This window comes from Heteronotia binoei, chromosome 13 (assembly GCF_032191835.1).
Source record: "Heteronotia binoei isolate CCM8104 ecotype False Entrance Well chromosome 13, APGP_CSIRO_Hbin_v1, whole genome shotgun sequence".
In the NCBI taxonomy this organism is placed as follows: domain Eukaryota; kingdom Metazoa; phylum Chordata; class Lepidosauria; order Squamata; family Gekkonidae; genus Heteronotia; species Heteronotia binoei.
Genome location: NC_083235.1, coordinates 45,784,430 through 45,805,447, shown reverse-complemented (window position 1 = coordinate 45,805,447; position 21,018 = coordinate 45,784,430). Strand labels below are relative to the sequence as shown.

At 44.1% G+C, this 21,018-nt stretch overlaps 1 protein-coding gene across 3 annotated transcripts in view; it reads left to right on the top strand.

The window, feature by feature from the left end:
- RBMS2 (RNA binding motif single stranded interacting protein 2) overlaps nt 1-21,018 on the top strand; it is a 74,808-nt gene that overhangs the window by 38,019 nt on the left and 15,771 nt on the right. For 2 of the 3 annotated variants that reach the window (XM_060252303.1, XM_060252304.1), the window contains 2 exons: nt 16,631-16,818; nt 20,616-20,674. In XM_060252303.1, coding sequence (XP_060108286.1) covers nt 16,631-16,818; nt 20,616-20,674 — 247 coding nt within the window. The remainder of the gene's footprint in view (nt 1-16,630; nt 16,819-20,615; nt 20,675-21,018) is intronic. The other variant, XM_060252305.1, reaches the window with a different exon arrangement.

Below are 21,018 nucleotides of genomic sequence, written 5' to 3'. Positions count from 1 at the left end.
ACCACACCCCGATGGCATCACCACTGAGGCATCTTGCGAAAACCTATGATGTCACTAGCCGTTTCTTCCGCAGGCCAAAATCTCTATAATGAGGGCAGCTTGCTCACTACTTTCTCTCTCTCCCTGAAACAGTCAGAGACTTGTGTGAGATTGTAGGTCGTTGTCCGCCTGGGTGTGACTCATCAGAGTGTCATTTTAGGGAGTGATTTAGCAAGGCAACTTTCATCCTGGCGTGGGAGCTGTGATTCATGTTTATTTTTTTTTTGTTGGCATAAACTTACATAACTAAAAGTTTGACTGATAGATTCGTAGTCACATTATAGGACCACTGAGATCATGTCACCCAGGTGGTGGCCAATTCCAAGCCTTCTGTGCTGTCTGGGGCCACTCTGGTCTCCAAATAATGGTCTGGGGGGGCACATTTTGCTGTCATTTTACAGTAGGTAAGTGCTTCACAGTTATGCAGTGTTTGCAGTGCTGAGCCTAGGCACATAAATATGAACATTTATGTATTCTGTTATGAATTTTGTATGCAGTATGCATTATTGTTTTTTGCAAATTTGAAAAAAAAACCCATGGTTTTTCTTATTAATAAAATTGTGACCAGACTTGTTGCCATACCTGGATTAAAACAGGGAAGGCAACTGGAGGAGGGGAAGGGGATGAAATTACATTGGGACTTGATCTGCTGTGTGCTATGCGGGATAATGTGACTAAACTTCATCTTGTTTAGATGGAGGCATGCTTGTGTTGCTAATTAAATTCTGATTGAAACAAAATTAACTATCATGCTTCTTCCTCATGAACTCTGAGAACTCTAATTTTGTCTTGGAAGGTACTTGCTTAGAAGAGCTATATGTGATGCCAATGTTCTTAGGTCGCTTAATTGTGAAGAGTAATAAATTAGTGTCTGTTGTAATGTTCCATTGGTCTCCCCTAAAGTATGAGTTAAAATAACTTTTTTTGTAGAATGAAGCTGTAGCCCACTTTGTTCAAATACTAATACAAAAATACATTAGAATATAGTGGATATATACCTCTGAAGTATGGGTTAAGAGTAGTTCTGACAGAGAGATGTCTACTGTGTTATATTGCATATCACAGACACTATATTGATACACTATTCTAAAAGAGAAAAACACAGGAATACAGTGGTTGTATAGCTCTACTTCGTTATAATGGGTTTAGCATATGTAATACGATAAGAAACCTGTATCACTGTTCATATGAGCCCCAGAGAGCACTGAGGTCAGCTGGTAAGCACCAGCTGAATATCCCTGGGCCAAGGGAGGCCAGATTAAAGACCACCCGGGATCGGGCCTTCTCCGTTGCGGCCTCACTACTCTGGAACCAACTCCTGGAGGAGGTACGGGCCCTGCGATGCGTAAATCAATTTCGCAGGGCCTGTAAGACATACCTCTTCAAAATAGCCTTCGCTCATACCGAGCTAAGATAGTGTCGCTGTGTATGTTTCTTTTTTTCTACTGAATTAAGATCTATTTAGCACCTTAATGTTAATTTTAATGTAACTGTATATTAATTTTATTGTTTTATATGATTTTATTATATTGTATTGCATTTCTGAGTTGTGAGCCGCCCTGAGCCTGCTTGTGCGGGGAGGGCGGGAAACAAATAAAAAGTTATTATTATTATTATTAATCCCAGGAAGGTGTTTGTTCCAAGTTTCCTAATACTCTCTAATTTATTAACTCCAATTCTGATGTTTATTGCTTTTGCTGTTTTTTTCTGCCCAGTCAACCCACACCAACAATTACCAGACTCCAACTTGTCATTCTTTTCATCAGGGCTTATTTTGTAGGGAAAAAACCCACAGGAACTCATTTGCATATTAGGTCACACACTCTGATATCACCATTGTTTCACACAGGACTTTTTGCAGGAAAAGCCCAGCAGGAACTAATTTGCATATTAGGCCACACCCCTGACGCCAAGCCAGCCAGAACTGCGTTCCTGTGTGTTCCTGCTCAAAAAAGCCCTGCTTTTAATCTGCTAAAACAGTTTCTCTATTTTGCATACAAATTCACTGCCCAGTCTCTCTACATGTAGGACTGCTAATTCCATCCCATACTATTGTCTGATGAAGTGTGCTTTTAGCATATGAAAGCTTACATTCTCAATAAAACTTCGTTGATTTTAAAGGTGCCACTGGACTCCAGCTTTGTTCAAGTCTTCATAATGAGTCCATGTCTGAGGCAGGACTTGTCTCCAGGTTTCCTATATCCAAGCCCCAAATAATATGTATGTTTTAAAGTGTTTTAATTATTGCTTGAGGATCTTGTTAATGTACACTGTCATGTTATGCTTTTCCCGACTTAACTGTCACCACAACTCCCTTCCAGCTAGCGTTGGAGAAGGCACTTTCCCAACCTGCTGACCCCAGTTGCTGGCCTGCACTGCCCTGTTAACAGTGAAACTCTGTGGGTGACCTTGGCCTAATTGCTCCCGCTTTGCTTAATCTACCCCATAGTGAGGACAAAATGAGGAGAACCCTGTAGGCCTCCCTGAGCTCCTTGCAGAAAGGGCATGCAAAATCGTACTAGATAGAAGAATACATTACTGGTACTGCTAAACCATGCAGGACAAATGTGGGGCAAAGCAATTTTGTTTCTATTGTACTTTTGACAGGATTTTTTTAAAAATAGCACAGGTGTGCAGACTGTCTTTTCAAGAGACAAACACCTTACAGCATTTCAGGATTGGGGCTGTGGAAGGAAGCAGGAAGGAAAAGGGCATAGAATCTCAAACTGTCAGTTCTGTTCTAAGCAAGCTACGCCCTTCCAGGTCCATTGAAGTCAGCATGCTAAATGGGGTGTAACTGTTTAGGGCTACATGCATTGTATGGCATCTGTTTTTTGTGACCTTTTTTTGGGGGGGGGGAGATGTTTGAGGACCACCATTTGAAAAGGATTCAGAAATGTTACGTATGACTTATTTTTAAATTAACATCTCTAGGGTGTTTTTAATAGAAAGTTGTGTAGTGATATATATACAGTATGTCACAGAAGTGAGTACACCCCCTCACATTTTGTAAATATTTAAGTATATCTTTTCATGTGACAACACTGAAGAAATGACATGGCTACAATGTAAAGTAGTGAGTCTACAGCTTGTATAACAGTGTAAATGTGCTGTCCCCTCAAAATTACGCAACACACAGCCATTAATGTCTAAACTGCTGGCAACAAAAGTGAGTACACCTCTAAGTGATAATGTCCAAATGGGGCCCAAAGTGGCAATATTTTGTGTGGCCACCATTATTTTCCAGCACTGCCTTAACCCTCTTGGGCATAGAGTTCACCAGAGCTTCACAGGTTGCCACTGGAGTCCTCTTCACTCCTCCATGACTATGTCATGTAGCTGGTGAATGTTAGAGACCTTGCGCACCTGGTTGCCACCACACACGCTTGACACCATCTGAATGAAATGAGTTTATTTTGGTCTCATCGGACCACAGGACATAGTTCCAGAAATCCATGTCCTTAGTCTGCTTGTCTGCAGCAAACGGTTTGCGGGCTTTCTTATGCATCATCATTAGAAGAGGCTTCCTTCTGGGATGACAGCCCTGCAGACCAGTTTGGTTCAGATGATGTCAAGCGTGTGTGTCGGCAACCAGGTGAGTACAAAGACAAGTGTGTCTTGCCTACAGTCAAGCATGGTGGTGGGAATGTCATGGTCTGGGGCTGCATGAGTGCTGCCGGTACTGGGGAGCTACAGTTCATTGAGGGAACCATGAATGTCAACATGTACTGTGACATACTGAAGCAGAGTATGATCCTCTCCCTTTGGAGACTGGACCGCAGGGCAGTATTCCAACATGATAATGACCCCAAACACACCTCCAAAACGACCACTGCCTTGCTAAAGAAGCTGAGGGTAAAGGTGATGGACTGGCCAAGCATGTCTCCAGACCTAAACCCTATTGAGCATCTGTGGGGCATCCTGAAATGGAAGGTGGAGGTGTGCAAGGTCTCTAACATTCACCAGCTATGTGACATCATGGAGGAGTGGAAGAGGACTCCAGTGGCAACCTGTGAAGCTCTGGTGAACTCTGTGCCCAAGAGGGTTAAGACAGTGCTGGAAAATAATGGTGGCCACACAAAATATTGCCACTTTGGGCCCCATTTGGACATTATCACTTAGGGGTGTACTCACTTTTGTTGCCAGCAGTTTAGACATTAAAGGCTGTGTGTTGCGTAATTTTGAGGTGACAGCACATTTACGCTGTTATACAAGCTGTAGACTCACTACTTTACATTATAGCCAAGTGTCATTTCTTCAGTGTTGTCACATGAAAAGATATACTTAAATATTTACAAAATGTGAGGGGGTGTACTCGCTTCTGTGACATACTGTATGCATTTCCTTTAGGGTGTGAGGGATATTCTTGACAAGCCAAAACCAGCACCCAGGAAGCATGGTTGCTTCCCTTGCTAACGCCATATTACATTTTTTCTTTTTGCTAAACTTAAAGGATTTCCCCCCCCCCCCTCCATCCTTTCCCTTTCCTGAGGGCTCTGCAAACCATAGTTGCTGTAATGAAATCTATTCACAGGGAGACACTTTTTTAAAAAGCTCTAGTGATTGTTGATCATGACCAAAGAAACACTTTCATACAGAGAGTAGAGGTTAAATAAATAAAAAGCTTTTCCTCAAAGGTACATAGCTCTATGGAGAAATGGCCAAGTGGAGAGCTAAAAATGCACTTCAGATAGAACGCGTTCATAGGTGACATAAATATTGCAGGCAGGTTGAAATGTGATTGCTGCATTTCTGTCAATACATTTTAAAAACCTGATGCAAACTGCACTTGTATCTTTCATACATAACCCACTAACAGATGGAAGGAGTGCTTAAAGTGACACCTGTGAAATTGGCTCCCCCCCCCCCAAAAAAAACAGTAATTATAGTGAACACTTAGCAGGCCTTCCAGAGATCAGCAAACTCATGATCAGGTTGTCCCTAAGCCTTTGACAGTCCAGAAGTTAAGAGTAAATTATGGGGAACTCTAAATCGACCCTTTCAAAGCATGGAGTCCTGGACACTGTAACTAAGAGGGGGACTGGCTTGGGCTGTTTGTCTAATCCAGGCTGGCAGTCTTTTCCCAGCGTCAATGTAAAAATAGCCCTATTAGGTCAGAAATCCCTACTAGGGAAAGACCTCTGCCTGCAACTTTGGAGAGGCATTGAGGGTTAGGCAGTGCTGGGCTGAATGGACCCATAGGCAGACTCAGTACGATGCAGCCGCTTATGTTCATTTCCCCGCAGTGCTCACAGATGCATTTTATGAATTTTTCTTACACTAGGCTAATGCTGCACACTCAAGTGTGGTTAAACCTAAAACTTCTTATAAGTGAAGGGCCGACCTGCTCATCTAAAGGAGCACTCAAAGCCAGTGAGTGGAGAGAGAAAGTCATTGCTTTGTAACCTCCAAATAGATTTCTGGAAAACATGCGCGAGGGGTAGTGATTCTGGCATTTATGTGTTGTCTTCTTTGTGCTGAACAGCTTATCACTTATAGTTATGCACATTCATGCTGTGCTAGTGTCACGTGGATCACCTTGAGGAGGTGCTAGGGTTCAAGGGCAGTGCACTTTCTCCTTCTGTATATGAGGCCTTAGTGTGATCCCTAGAATATCCAGTTAAGGACTTTTTTTTTTTTTTTTGCAAATCCTTAGGCGGTTTTAACTGAGCTGTGCACAAATGTGAGCTGTGCTGTGTGATTGTATGTTAGCTGTACAGAGATGTACTCTGCAGAGAGGAGTGGTTTGTATGGGCCCGGGGTTGATGCTGGTGCTGAGTCATGTCTTGGTGTATCTCCATGCCTGGTTTCAGAGATACAGTATAGCCCATGAAATTTTGTGCTACACTGAAAACAGCTAGTGCTGTTCCAGTTTAAAAGTTTTCTTAGTATAAGGCTAAAAAAGACCAAAACCCTAGAAGAGCCTCTGAGACCCGCCTTCAGTAGGACTGGCAGTACAGGCTGAGTGGAGTGTGAATGTGACTCAGCATAAGACAGTTCCTTCGGTGGGAAGGGCGGGATATAAGTCCATCAAATAAATAAATAAATAAATAAATATTCCAATAGACCCAACTCCTGGCAAAACATACTATTCCAAGAGAGTTTATATCTCACTGTTCATTCTCAGCGTTTTGCAGATTTCCAGAGATTGTTCTGCTGCTGCTGGTAGTTTTGCTAAGTCTCTGCCTTTTGGGCAGTCGATGCCTGTGGCTGCTAGATCACATCAGAAATCAACAGCTGCTGCCAGCTGTGGGGGGGGGGAAGAGACACGGGAACTAGACAGGCATTAGGACCTTGGGGTTGCCTCCACCTAAAGCCTCCAGAGGTTCAGGTCTTTGTGGCTAGGCCTGAGCTGAAAGCAGCAGCTTGTGAATCACTTCCTCCTCTTGCTAACACCCCCTGCTGCACTGTCTGTCCCCCCCCCCCTTTTTACTTCTACTGCCTCTTAAAGCCCCAGCATGTTTCTCCAAGCTTTGTTGCCCATATTCTTTCTCTTTCTCTGCCAAAACCCCTCCAAATTACACTGTTTAATAAAACTCCAGCAGCCAGAAATACATGAATTGAGCGACTTCATGTATGTACTTCTTAAGGCTATTCCAGGCTCCAGTGGTGCTCTGTCTCTCCCCTCCTCCATTGCTCCATATATTTAAATAGTGACTGGTGCGGGTTATTCCCCTTGTTTCAGGGAAATGAGAAAGTGCTTCTGTTGAAAGGATATTGCATTTTCCCTCTGTTCTTGTGGAAGTTCAGTACTTTGTTGCTAGGAAGATGAACCTTCTTCCCCTTCTGTTGTCCTGCTTTTTAAAAAAGTAAAGATGTTATGGTTTCAAACACAAAAAATACTAAAGCTGTCAATAAAATGTCTACAGTGGCTGATATCAATAATAAATTAGGAGTGCATCACCGGCGCAATGAACACTGTCACTTTTCTGGAAACTTTGCTTATGAGAACGGCCTAGCTCCATAAAGTCAATCCTACTTTTTGCACATCTTTTGTACCCTTTTTAAAATGCCCTCACTGTGGGACTGTTTGTTCAGGAACAGCTTCATTTCCCTCTAGTTTGAAAACTTCTAGCAATCTCATTGTGTGGAAGTCACCATGGTTGCCTTCCTGCATACCTTATATAAGCCTTCCAAACAGATCCTGGGTCCAAGCAGGCAGACAGTTCTGGAAGATAAGTCTGGGAGTTCCAGTTAGGTAGGGTTGCTGTTTGCAAGCCAGATATCAGACATAGCCCTTGAAGTCTCCTGATGGCAGCTGCGGCACCTTCTGCCTGTTTCCCCCTTGTTCCTATTGTTCATCCCCCTTTTATATCTGCTTTACAGCTGACCAGGATTCTTGCTTGTCACAGCGGGTATGTGGGTAGAGTGGGTGACAGGAGTAAAAAAGGGGCCTAGATACAAAGGAGACAACTGCGTTATCTCCTCCACTGGGAGGCTTGAGTTATGTGTCCTAATTTCTGGTGGCAAAATGAGCCCTATACAAAAGCAATTTAGTGGAACAAGAACATTCGCTTTTAAACAATGGGGATAGAAGCTTATAACTGTACTTACTCTTCTGACTGATTTTCCAGCTGTGACCCTTGCCTTTAAAATCGAAACTATAAACCTAACATTAAAACTGTGAGAGTCCTAAGATTTAATTTTTAAAAGACGTTGTCCTGTCATACAAAGATTAGTAGATTTGACTGCTGAAATCTTGCAAGATCCAAAGTCACCCTTCAGAATGGAACATGACAGCTGTTTTCATCTCATGTATTTTTTAACCGATCATGTAACTTTGAATGCATGACTAGAGGGGCAATTTATTGTTCCCACATGTCACAAGTGAGGGCACTCATATGGTGAAAATCAAATGAGAAACTTTCATAACTTGGGAAAGTGACTGCTATATGTTGGGTGGCAGTGAGCATCAAACTTCAAACTCTTATAGGGGCATCCTAAACAAAGTTAACACTCTGCTAAGGCTCTTGATTTAGGGTGTAACTCTGCTTAGAGTCACTCTTCTAAAGGAGTCTGCTTTCCAGGAAAAGCTAAAGCTTTAGTGAAAAATCAGGCGAAGGCATATAAACAACTAGCAACAAAGCATTGAATTGGACTGACAGGACAGTGAACATTTCTGCACAACTGCAAACATCCGCAATGACGTTCTTAAATAATCACATTTGTAAAACTTTCTGCACAGCTTTTTGCCTCTCCAGGAGTAGATCTGAATTAAGTGGCTCATTACTCTGCATTTTCCGAATACTTTGTGATTTCCCCCCCTTTGGATCTGAACTTGCAGTTTTCCAGTGAGGAATTCCCGATTTTGAATTTTGTTTTCTGCTGCCCTTTTGGGTAGCTAGAGTTGCATGTTCACTCTGCCTTCTATCCCACTTCCCAGGTTGTCCCTTGAGTGACCCACTATTTTTTTTTTTAAAAGCATATTGTTGATTATGTTACAGTGCAATTTTTAAAAATTATAATTGGGTGGTGAATTGATAGGTTGAGGGAGAGAAGGGAGAGTGTAAGGGGGTTGAATTTTTTAGAGGGTAGATAGTAAATTTAGATAATGCACTCCTTGGTTGGTCACAACTGCTGGATGCTAGCTGGCCAATACTCTTGAGCAGGGGAAGCCATGGAGGGGTCAGGGATACCAGTGATAATGGGGCAGGGGAGATATAGTGGCGGGACTAGGAGGTGTTTTGTTAACAGTAATGGGGAAAAGCCAGAGATATGGAAATGCTTGGGCTTCTTCCCACCTACATCCCATCCCAAGGAATGTTGGCTGTGGAGCTAGAACTTATTACCCGTCTCTTATACTGGTGTTGTTCAATATCAGGTCTGTTAATAATAAAACCTCAGTTCTGCAAGAATATCTCACAGAACATAATACAGACCTGGCTTGTGTGACCGAGACCTGGGTGTGGGAGGGCAAGACTGTCAGCCTTAATCAACTTGCCCCATCTGGTTTCTCAGTCCTTCACCAGTCCTAGAAAACTGGGCGAGGGTGTGTGACATTGCTCATTCAATATTCTTTTTCCTTTAGGGCACTCCCCACATCAGAAACTGCCAACACTGAATGTATTGGTCTGGCATGGGAGGCCGAGGAGAGCTTGGCTATCTGGCTGGTGTATCATCTGCCTGTCTGGCCTGTTGGATGCTGTTTTGAACTGGGCAGTGGAGCACCCCAGGCTATTAGTCTTGGGGGACTTTAACGTCCATGTTGATGATGCAGCATCTTCTAAGGCAAGGACCTAGTGTCATCCATGGAGGCTCTGGGAGTCTCCCAGTTTATATGGACTCCTATGCATCAAGCAGGCCACATGCTGGATTTGATTTTTGGGATGGGGATAAATGTAGGTCTGATTACTGTAGATGCAGTTCCATGGTCAGATCATTTTGCCCTAAAGGTCCATTTGAGCACACTGAACTGTCCTTGTTTAGGTGGCGAGTGTATTTTCGCTTGCCCACAGAGCAGCTTTTGTTTCTTCATTCTCTTCCCCTAGTGTGTTTTTGATGACAATCCATGTGCAGTGTTTCCATTTAGCATGCTTCATAATTATTGAATAACACTGTTATGAATTGGTGTATCCAGTTTGATGATTGCCAGCCATTTTCTTAGTCGGCGACTAGGGAGGAATGGGGAACCTTTGAAATGACAGCAACCATGCTGTTTCCCACAATACATCCAGCCTTTTTGCAATGTTATGATGTTATAACATTGCTGCACTTGTGCAGGAAAGGGAGGTTCTGTCGCTGACTGAGTACATGATGACCGGATAACCCCTTTTCAAAGGAAGCGTAGAACACATGGGGAGGGTGAGTCCTATCTGAATTCAGGAAAAAATTCCCTGAAATAAATGCCCTTTTGCGGAAGGGGTACTGCGAAGTCAGAGCATCATCTGGGGATTGAGCTCGCTGGGAAATAGTGGCAGCACTGAGGTGTAGAAAAGTTCTCAGATTGTATCATCACTATGTGTGACCCACTAAGCCAAATACAGGTACCAACCAGCCCACAAGGAGCTTGAGAAACTTCTTGTTCGTGCTGCTTCCCCCCAATTAGTAAAACAGGGCTTATCAACCACCTGGCAGGGCACAAAAGTTAGCTGGTATGTTGCATCCAGTCACAAATTGTGCAGAACTACATAGATTATTAGCCAGTTTTGTCTTGGCCACTATGTATGGCCAACTGGCAATTGCCCACTTGTTTTCAGAGAACCTCACAAGGTTTTTGACATGCAGCAAGGTAGGACCTGGCAACCCTACTCCAGCTACCGCCCCAACCACATCAAACCATCTATTGTCTACAGCCAAGCCCTACATTACAGTTGCATTATGATTGTTCTTGATCCATGACTTGCTGCTGGTATCAGTCTGATTAAGGGTTTTGCTCTCTGGACCTCACTATCCTCTAAGATCCAAGAGCTGACTGCTTGTTCCAACTGTTAGAATTTCAGTTGAAGTAAACAGGATCTTATTCTTACTTAAGTGGGCATTCCTTGTCAGGAATGGTGGGAAATTATTGCTAAATCTCCAACATGCCCAAGCAGGTCAGAAAACAGAGATGTTATTCAACAGGCCAGCCAGCACTTCCTATCTGAACCATTAACAGAGATCTATTCTCCCTTTGTTTGTTTTTGGAGGGGTTTTTGTGTGTGTGTATATGTGTGTGTGTGTGTGTATATTTGAGGGGTTTGCTGCCAAGTGGGCCTCCTAGAATCCTGGTCAATTTAAGTATAGAAATTGCTGCTAACTGCTGTAAATAAGAGCAGCTCTGCAAGACCTGACGTAAAAGTTCAAGCAGCAGTGCTCTGCATGAGATCAGCTCCTATTTTCAACTTGTGATAAACTTTGCAAGAAGTCAACTGCAATTACAATCAGTGTTAAGAAACAACGCAGAACTCAGAGGTGGAGAGAGAATGCTGTTCTAGCTCTGCCATGAAAATGTTGGCATACTATTCAGCCATGTTGGTGCTCATGGCCATGCCGTTGATTTGAAGTAGTTGTGGTACCTGAAGTAGTTGTGTTGGTTCTGTTGCTGTGATCTCTTCTTTGTATAGATGCTTGAGAAGAGAGGGGTCTGTATCTTTTCTTTTGTATGGCTAATAGGGATGCCAGTCCCCAGGGTTTCCCCCTGACACCAGCCAGTTGATGGGTGGGGAAGCCCCACCCCCAGCAGTCCTCCATGGGTGCCATGCATGCCTACCCCCGCCCCCCCCAACTGTGAATTCGCAGCTTGCTGGGAAAGCACAAGTGACACCTGCTCTTTCCGAGCGAGGAGCTGCCTGCTTAGGCCTTGCCAGCCCAGGCTTGCAGGACAGGAGCGTCCGGGGCCCACTCTTTCAGAGCGGGGAGCCACCTCTCTTGCATTGCAAGTCTCGATCTCTGGGTGTGGTGCTGCATCCCAGCAAGATGGCATCATCCTGTAGGACATCATCACATTGAGGACAGCCCTGCCCCCTCCCAGAACATCCCTCAAATCCCCCTACTGGGGAGAAGTTGACACCCAGCAATCGTAATGGCTGACCTTAGCAAGAAGATTGCCCACCCCTCCCCTTCATCTAATCATTTCACTTGCTCTCTGTACAGAAGAGGTTAAAGAAATAAAAAGAAACAAGAAGCCATTCCCAAATGTGGGGAAACGGAGGAGCTGACCAGGCACCCTTCCCCCAAATCTCCTGGGATTTCTCAAACCAGTGCTGGCAACTCTGGTTGCTGATTGGAGGCCTGTTCTTGGTGTGCTGTGGTTGCTGCATGTACATAAAGTTTCTTTCAATCTATCCACATATTTTTCCAGCTTTGGCTTTTGTTTTGTATCAGCAGGTTTTCGCAGTTATACTTCAGAGTATTTCTTGTATATGAAGTAACAATGTGAAATGACATAAGCTCTGCCATGTTAATTAAAATGTGACTGAACAAGAAAAAGTAGTTCCAGTTGACAGTGGCGGGGTTTCAAGTGGACAGACCACAGGCCTGTCCTGGAGGTTCCCCCCTCCCTTTAATACAGTAGCCCCTGGGGGGGAAAATAAAATAGAAACGGAATGATGTCTGGGGTAGACACAACTTACTCTTGGGGCACAGTTTCCCCCCTGAATTAAATTTGGAGCCATGCTTTAGTTTTTCACGTGAAAAGGTTTATTTCTAAAGTGTGGAAGAGTGAAAAAGCCAGTGGGGATTGTGTGTGTGAGGCCACAAGTTTAAAGTAACACAGCTGAATTACCTAGAAGGATAGGACCTGCAGGGGGCAGTTGAAGTTTCCTATTTCCTATTACTTCACTGCTGCCCATCAGGGCTATTCAAGCCATTTAGCTTCCTTGAGATGCAGGGGGCATAACTGTCTCATGCTTGCTTCCACTACAGCAGCAGAACTGCATGTGAAGGGGAATAGCCAGCGTGCTGGAGCTGAGCTGATGGGAACGGTTTCCAGCCCAGTGGTAGCTCACCAGCTGCCGCAGAGTAGCCTATGCGTTCCTTAGACCCAGAGAAAGATCACAAAAATATCTGTTCTGTTTCGCTCTTTAAAAAAAAATGCTTAGCTGAGAGCTTCATTTCTGGGATTTTTCCTAGTTTATGTTCTGTTTCTGCGACAGAATAGAACAGGGATGGGGAAACAGCGCAAGATATTTTTCATTACTCAGAACTAGCAGGTTGAAGGAAAAGGTTTTCAAATGGGAACCCATAGTAGGGTTTGCAGTTTTTGAAATATTTTCTTGCTATTTTAAAGCTTAACCTCAAAGGTTGATCTTGGGCCAATCACACATTCTCAGCCTAGGCTACCTCACAGGGTTGTTTTGAAGATAAAATGGAGGCAAGAAGAATGATGTAAGCCATGGTCACCCAGCAAGGCCCACGGTCATCCAGCAAGCTTCAGTGACAGAGTGGGGATTCACACCTGGGTCTCCCAGATCCTAGTACAACCAGGGGGGGGGGGTTGGTAGAAAAAGCCCAGCAGGAACTCATTTGCATATTAGGTCACACCCCCTGACCACCATTGTTTCAGACACAGCTTTCTTTGTAGAAAAAGCCCAGCAGGGACTCATTGCATATTAGGCTACTATGCCTCTGACACCAAGCCAGCTAGAACTGCATTTCTGTGCGTTCCTGCTAAAAAAAAAGCCCTGAGTGCAACCCTCTAACCCCTACATCACTACATGCTCCCATCGTTCTTGCTCAGTGGGAATAAAGAGTGTTTGACTTGCTGTAGGTTTTATCTTTATTTTTGTCTTGTAGAAAAAACACTGTCCTACCCTGTAACCACCAGCCTCTACCTTGAGATTGTTTCAGCATTTAGTCATTGATCAAGTGCTCATACTGAATACATACAGAAAAAGAACGCCAAAATTCACAATTGTTCACCTTTTGTTTTTAAAAAGTATACTGTATGTCCAAACGATATTAGGTTGTATAAGGGTCTATGTAATTGCAAATCAATATGCTTTAATAGTGATAGGAACCAGATTTTTATGTCTTTACTTAAAAAATATATTGAATTACATAATGGGGAAATTGATTTATTGTGATTTACAGGGTTCCCCCCCCCCCACAGATATCTAAAATGGAGCCTGTGCTCAATTTAGAATCGGTGAAGGGGGGGGAATTAGAACAGCCTGAAGTCGTAGTGAAAAAAAAGAGACAGAAATGAAGTATTTGACTGCTTACATTATTCTGGAGTAAGCTACCATTGTTTGAAAAGTTAGGTGCAGATGCACCCTAGGTATTTTTAAAAAGTCATCCCCCCAGCTGTTTAAGTAGAAGGTAGTGAACAATGTGGAAGTTCTGCTCTGTAATAGTGGATTCCTACCCAAAGAAGCAGAATGTGGGGGTAGTTATTACAGATGAGTGAAAAGAAGAGAGCACCAACTACTAACTATAAACAGGCCAGCCTCTGGATTTCCCCTGAAGCAGGGCTCCATTGTCAGTCCTCTGCATGCCCTTTGAAGCCCCTTGTTATCCCAGCCTTAGGCCTCTTGAGCTTTGAGCCAGGCCTGCCAAATAGCACAGCAGTTTTGCAATAGGAATACCCCACCCAGAATTGTCCCAGTGGGCAGGGCAGACTCAGTGACTTCAGCAGCACTTTACAAATGAATGCTGGGAATGGAGCGTCCCTGTGCAGAGCCAAACACATGTGTGTCTAGTAGTCCCACACATGCCCTGGAGCAGAGAAAGAACTTTGAAATGCTCAGCAAGCCCGTGTTTGAGACTCCCTCCCTCTTCCTCTTGCGATCACAAGACCTTGAAAATCGCCGGAGGAATGGGGCAATGTTCTGAGATGCTACAGAAATCTTGGCAAGAGGGTGGAGAAAACCCTCAGAAAAGGCAGCAAGCAGTCTTGGGAAAATTAAAATAAAAAATAGGGGTGGGGGGAGAGAAAGAAAAAGAGGGAGCTGTCTTAAATGTCCATGCAAATTACTTTTAGGGAGATGGTCTTACACTAAGAGTCATCTTCCTATTGGGTGAATACTGTATTGTGGAGCAATAAGGACTGAAGGATATGAATAAGGTTGCCGGTGTTTATACTGGCCTCTGTTCTGTGCCTGAGCAGCTTGATCAACAGATATTAGGAGATGAAAATGCTTATTTACATATGATGTGAAGTCACCTTCATTTCTTAGATCTTAATTTCTGCAGATCAAGCAGCTGTTAAAGATACATGATGAGGCTGGTTTCCTACTCGCCACCCTGAATTCATTTAAATATGTATATGGAGTTCCTGTGTTAACTTTTACTCCTTAAGTGTTCGGTCACCTTTCCATATTATTTAAGCAGAACTAACATATTTTCTTCTAAGAGTGTAACAGCATACATAATTTATTTCTGTTGTTATGACTTTCCCCAAAGAATCCTGGTAGTTGTTATTTGGTGCTGAAGAAATTTAAATAGCGATCCATAGGTTCCTGGGCAAGAACTGACTGTTGAATTTTCTTGTGCTCGTGATAGTGTAGTGTTCAGTGTAGTGTAGTGTAGTGTAGTGATAACAGCATGATAACTTTTTAAACTAGTTCAGTGTAGTGATAATTTTTTAAAGGGGACTATACAAATGCTCTGCACTGGAGTGGTAGAGTTGGAGAACACAGACTTTTTGAAAAAAATTATATAGGTGAGTCAGTCTTTTGGTGCTTGTGATGCTATACACATTATCCAGCATTTGGTTGTGATACTGAGGTATGAATATACTCCAACATGGCAATCCATAATAACCATTTTATCTAGAAAACAGTCATTTTCCTATTAATGCAGTATTGCTCTTCAGGTACTGAGGAATAAATGCTTCTTAGAGGGAAGGTGGCTGGATCTTGCATGTCATCAGAGCAGTGGCCACGTGTTCAGTGCAAGGAGAAAAGAATCGTCTGAAAAGATGCTAAGATGAGAATGTTCTAATCAGATTTTCTTGTTGACTGGTATGATTATGACATCAGAGGTGTCATGACCAATGGCAATAAGTCTCCTTCCCCTTCTTCTGGATTCCCTGTTTGATGGTGGCAGTGTTGTGGAGCTTTTATTGGATTCACGGGTCTCTCAGGAGGGTGAAACTTCCGACCATCCTAGATGAGGATACCCCCTTACTTCTCCCCCTTTAGGGGTTGAAGGCAATTAATAAGGGATCTCTTAGGGCAGGAAGGGTGGTGTAAGGGAATGTTTGCTCTGAGAGGGGAAAATAACTTGAAATTGTCTGAAATAACTTGGGTCAGGCTTCTCTCATCTTGCCTGTTGTTTAAAAAGAATGGGTATCTTACAAGTAGCAATGGTGTATTTCCTCCCCATGATGTCTAAAAGAGGACATGTTGCCTCAGAAAGTTTGTGCCAGAAAGAGAGGAGTTTCCCTGGTCCCATTTCACAAGGCATTCTGCATGTGTATCTCTAGTTGCATCCGGGGTGTCTTTCAGATGGGGGCATTTCCCCACTGTGGACTCACTGCTGCTGCGAATACAGAGGCCTTAGCAAGAGCACCTACACAGGGCTGTTCTCTGGTTTTCTCACCCCATTCCCTTGCAACAGCACCCACTGCATGTATTGAAGTTTTTAAAACAATAGTAGGAATATTCTGTATTATAGCAAGATACAAGCTAGTGATTTTTTTAGTGGAGGGGGAGCCCACCGGTAGCAGTGGAAAAAAGGTGGAGATGGGTTGGAAAATGGCATTGAATGTGGATAGGGAGATTTGGAAATCCGTGCCTTCCTATCCACATGTGGACTTACATGCTTTGACTCTGATGTTTCCAGAAACATTGAATAAAAGCAGATTCTGGAAACGTTGGAGCAAAGGAGATGAAAATGCAGAAAGAATGGGAGGAGGACAAAGCTATATGGATGTTCCAAAAAAACCAGCTGCAGTTAAAATGCTGGGGCAGAGCAAAGCAGTCCTGGTCCCTTGCATAAAAAGTGACGGCAGATCAAACACATATGCTTTGGAAGAAGTGGGAACAAAAGCTGGGTGGGCCTAGCACAGGTTCTACAAATCTCACATTGCTACTAAACATATGCTTAGAAGTTTCATTTTGCTAGCAATCTTATTATTCAGCTTTGAATTTCTTCGATGCATTACCTCCCATAATCCTAAATTACAGTAGCTCATTTAGATTTCTCCCCGCCCCGTCTCTCTTTCCACCAGCAGCCTTATGTCTCAGTGGCTCAACAGATGGCACCCCCAAGTCCTAGTGGCAGCAGCAACAACAACAGCAGCAGCAGCGGGCCAGGTGGCGGAGGTGGCGGTGGGGACCAGCTGAGCAAAACCAACTTGTACATCCGGGGTCTGCACCCAGGTACCACAGACCAGGACCTTGTCAAGCTGTGCCAACCGTAAGTGACCAGGCTGTAGAGACGTGGAAGGAAGGTGTCATGATGTGGTAGGAATTAAAAGATCCAAGTACCGATGTGATAATTTATTGCCTGCATGTGATCCCATCTGAGTGGAACTATCCCAAGTTTGTGTGAGGCAGGGGTTCTGAGACCAGGCCACAGTGTCCAGGCTCCCCAGAATACATGCGGTAGATCCAGTGAACTACATAAAGATTGCTGGTTTTCTCCATATTCCTCACCCTTCCACCAGTTTCTTTAGGCCCCTGGAAATATGGGCGTTGGGGGACTTTCTGTTTCCCCCCCATTTCAGCCCTCCAGCCTACATGGCTGTTCAGCCATGTGGCTCCTATGTAAGAATAATCTTTACAGGGGTTGAAAGAATCCAAGGTTTGTTGAACTCACATAGACAAATGAGCAACCAGTGCTGAATGGGCCAACATGGGGAGTTTAAACTTTAGGCAAGCAAAGAGTGACTTGATATCCCCCAAACGGAAAGATCTTAAAGATCCTAAAGAATAAGTAACACGCTCGTGGAATTCACTGCCACAAGAAGTGGTGGCAGCTACAAGCCTAGACAGCTTCAAGTGGGGGTGAGGGGAGTGGTTAGATAAACATATAGAGCAGACAGGTCCATCAGTGGTTATTTAGCCACAAGGTACAGATGGAACACTATGCCTGGGGCAGTGATGCTCTGTATTCTTGGTGCTTGGGAAACAACAGTGGGAGGACTTCCAGAGTTCTGGCCCTGCTGATGACACCTGGGTTTTGACCACTGTGTGACAGAGTGTTGGACTGGATGGGCCATTGGCCTCATCCAACATGGCTTTGCTTATGCTCTCTTATTAATTGGACCAAAAGGGACCTAACCTGAGACCATGGTGTTGTCAGTAGAATTGCACCCTCCTCCCAACTGTTTGCATTTTTTTCTGATGAAGGTTGGAAGCTGGTAATACAGAGTTTTACTCCAATCCTCCATTCCAGTGTTACAGGCTACCAGCCTGCATTATGATAAAGGCTACTAGCCTGTGTTAACATGTTTGAAAAAGCAGCCAAGTACTAGAACCATGATATGACTTCTTGGATACTTACAGAGAGTTTGTTTCCCACCATCACAGCTCTAAGGGATGGTCATGCTGCTTCCTTCCCAGCTCACCCCATCCTCCAGTTAACAACTGCAGCCATTCTCCCTGCTCTTGCTATGGGATTCCATGGTTCTAGAGCTGTTTCTACACTGCATTGTCCCGCCGACACATTTGGGGGCTCTTGTGAGCGCCAATGTAATATTCCAGCCATGATTGGCAACAAGTATCCTTCGGCATCCTTCTGATATCATGAGCAACCTGATGAGGTGATATGCCCGTTATCTCTATGCCACATAAAGGCATTTTGGGAAAGGAAAAAATTTCTGAGGCTAAATACGGTGTACACATGCCCTGCCTGTAGCAGGAGGGCTGTGTGTTGACGTTCCCTGCCATGGTATGCCCGTCTGCACTGCAGCAGTCCTGGCTTGAAGGAGGCTGAGGCAGGCTGTGGTTCTTGAAGCTAGGAGATCAGGAAGGGCAGGTGGGCAGAGGGCTGTTTCTCCATTTACCTCAGCTCACCCCAGCTTGGAATGCTGGATCCGGCCCTAAAGCCACACTTGACAAACACACCTACTTTAAAACCAGAAATCTGCTGGGCTGAGCATGAGGGAGGGGGAGAGGTTTGGAAGCAGCTCCGAGCAGAGAGAGGAGGCAGGGGAGGGAAGGGCCTGGGTCTAAAAGTGAATATTGCCTGTGGCTGGGAGCTGCTGGGGGTTCTAAGTGACATTCCTAATTTTGTTGCTCTCTGTCATTATTTGTGTGCAGTGCCTCCACTGTGTCTCTTGGTTCCCACATGTGGGAAGCAGTAGTCCCCTTTTCTCCACTGCTTCCTCGGGCCTGAGATCTTCCTGCCCACAACCATTGCATTCCGCGGGCGCCTTCCCTCTCTGAAACCCTGCAGCTGGACTCCTCTGTGCCCTGGCTGGGAGGCGCCACTACTTGGCTGTTCCTGGCGCTGGTCGGATTTCCTGGGCTTGTCTTTTGCTGGGCAGGAAATCCTGCTTTTGGTTAGCAGGAAGCATTGGGGGTGAACTTGGAGGCAGCTATGATGGACTCTGAAGTTTTTGACAGTGGGGAGAGAGTGGGCTATTTTTAAAAGGCAAACTAGTTTTTCATGGTGCATTTGTGCTGGAGTTTTGTAATATGTGGAAACTATTTAAAGTGATATTACTGTGCACGCTTACTGGAGAGTAAGTCTCATTGAACCTTGGTGGAATTTTCTTCTGATTAAACACACAACAAATTGGCCACACAGCAGTTTACGTGATAATACTGGGAAGGAAGGCCAGTCTTTGGGAAAGGGGGCTAAGGGGCACAGGCCCTTCTGACTGGAAAAATCAAATTGACCAAAACCACCATGACAATTTTCCTGTATGGCAGGACTGCTTTTAAGAACGCTAGGGTGACTTGTACCTATTTAAGGTACATATAAACATATACATTTTCTTTATCATGGTGGTGCTTAAAATTCTGGGAGACAGTCTAAAATTTAAAACATTGTATGCAGGGCTGCTTGTGCTTTTAGGGGGAGGGGGAACAAAGCACCAAGAAAAGCCTAAAATCTTAATTATACAAAGCGGCCTGTAATTGATCGTGCTGCCTACGAAGGAAACAGGAACTCATACAGAACACAAATACTCAGTCCCTGTGTCCTGGAAAGTTTTGCTTTGAAGGTTTCTTTGAGGACTGCTTGTTCGTTTTCAAACTTATCTACACAGCCATGGGGCTAGGAACTTATTCCTTTCCTTCTCTTTTATTGAGGAGGGGTTATAAATCTTTATTAAACTAATACATGAACATCAGCTTTTAAAAATTCTGCATGAGATCCTGTATTTGACTCTTGCACTGTATGATCATGGATCTACAAAGTTCACAGGTATTTTACAAACTAAACAGTAAGGCTGTGGCTGCTCTGTCATGCCTGAGGTTCCATCTGAGGTCATACACCAGCCTTTTGCCTGTCCGCTGTTCATTTGCTGGACAGGTTTGTACTGTGTCATCACAGAACCTCACTTTTGGCAACTGTGTGACCTACCCACAAGACTTTTGGATTAACCACTCATCTGCTAGATGTTACAGTTCTATGGCAGCTGAGGTCAAGGTTTTGGCCTGGAAACTTTTCAGTCAGCCATCTCAACAGGATTGTCAATCACATATCTCTCTGGGTGAACACCTCTAACATTTGGAGAAGGAGAACCTAATAGCCATACACTGGGATGGGCTGTCTCACACATGCCTACCATATTTACATATGGCTCCCTTTCAGATCTCATGAGTGTCCACTGTGAGATAAATCAGCATAAAATATCTTTTGTCATGTGAAGTGGGAAATGACCTATAATTAGGATTCAACTTTGAAACTAAGTAAGGTTGCCATTTTTTTCTCTTGCTTGGGGCGCCAGTGCTTTTAGTAGCTGCACCAAAACAAAACTGTTAATGGGTAGAGATGCTGTGATGGGGACAGTGGAATTTCTTCCCATTTCTGGGATTGGATAAAGGCTTCCAGGGCAGAGAGCAGGAGTTCCAATCATGTTTAACAACTAGTGCCTCATGTTTCAGAAACTCAGCAAAGAAGTTGTGTTTCCAAAAGTCTCAAAGCTTATTGGATTACATATTTGTGGAAAAGGAAGCAATTTGGTATATTTCAGCATGCTGGTTACTATAGGAACTGTGTTGATTTCTTCACTTGCCTTTGTGTCTTTCCCACACTCATAGGTATGGCAAAATTGTCTCTACCAAGGCCATTCTAGACAAAACGACCAACAAATGCAAAGGTGAGTGCTCCAAGATGGATTCTATATTCAGCTGTGTGAGGACAATGTGGCATAGTGGGGTGTGTGGGAAGAAAGCGAGGAGCTGGCATCAGAGCTAGGATGCTTCAGTTCTTCTTGTGGTTTCTGAGAGGAAGAGCTAGGGATCCTTGTGTCTTGGTTCATTCTTTACTCTTGGAGCTGCAGTCCCAAGCCCAGGAAATATCTTTTCCCTGCCATCTACAGTCTCAGGGGCTTCTAACCCTGAAAACCAAATGGAGGTGGAAGAGAGGAGAGGATCAGGGTGGAAGCTGGGAGCCAAGTTTCCAGGGGAGGACAGGTTCAGTCTGGGAGGTCCTGTGGGGATG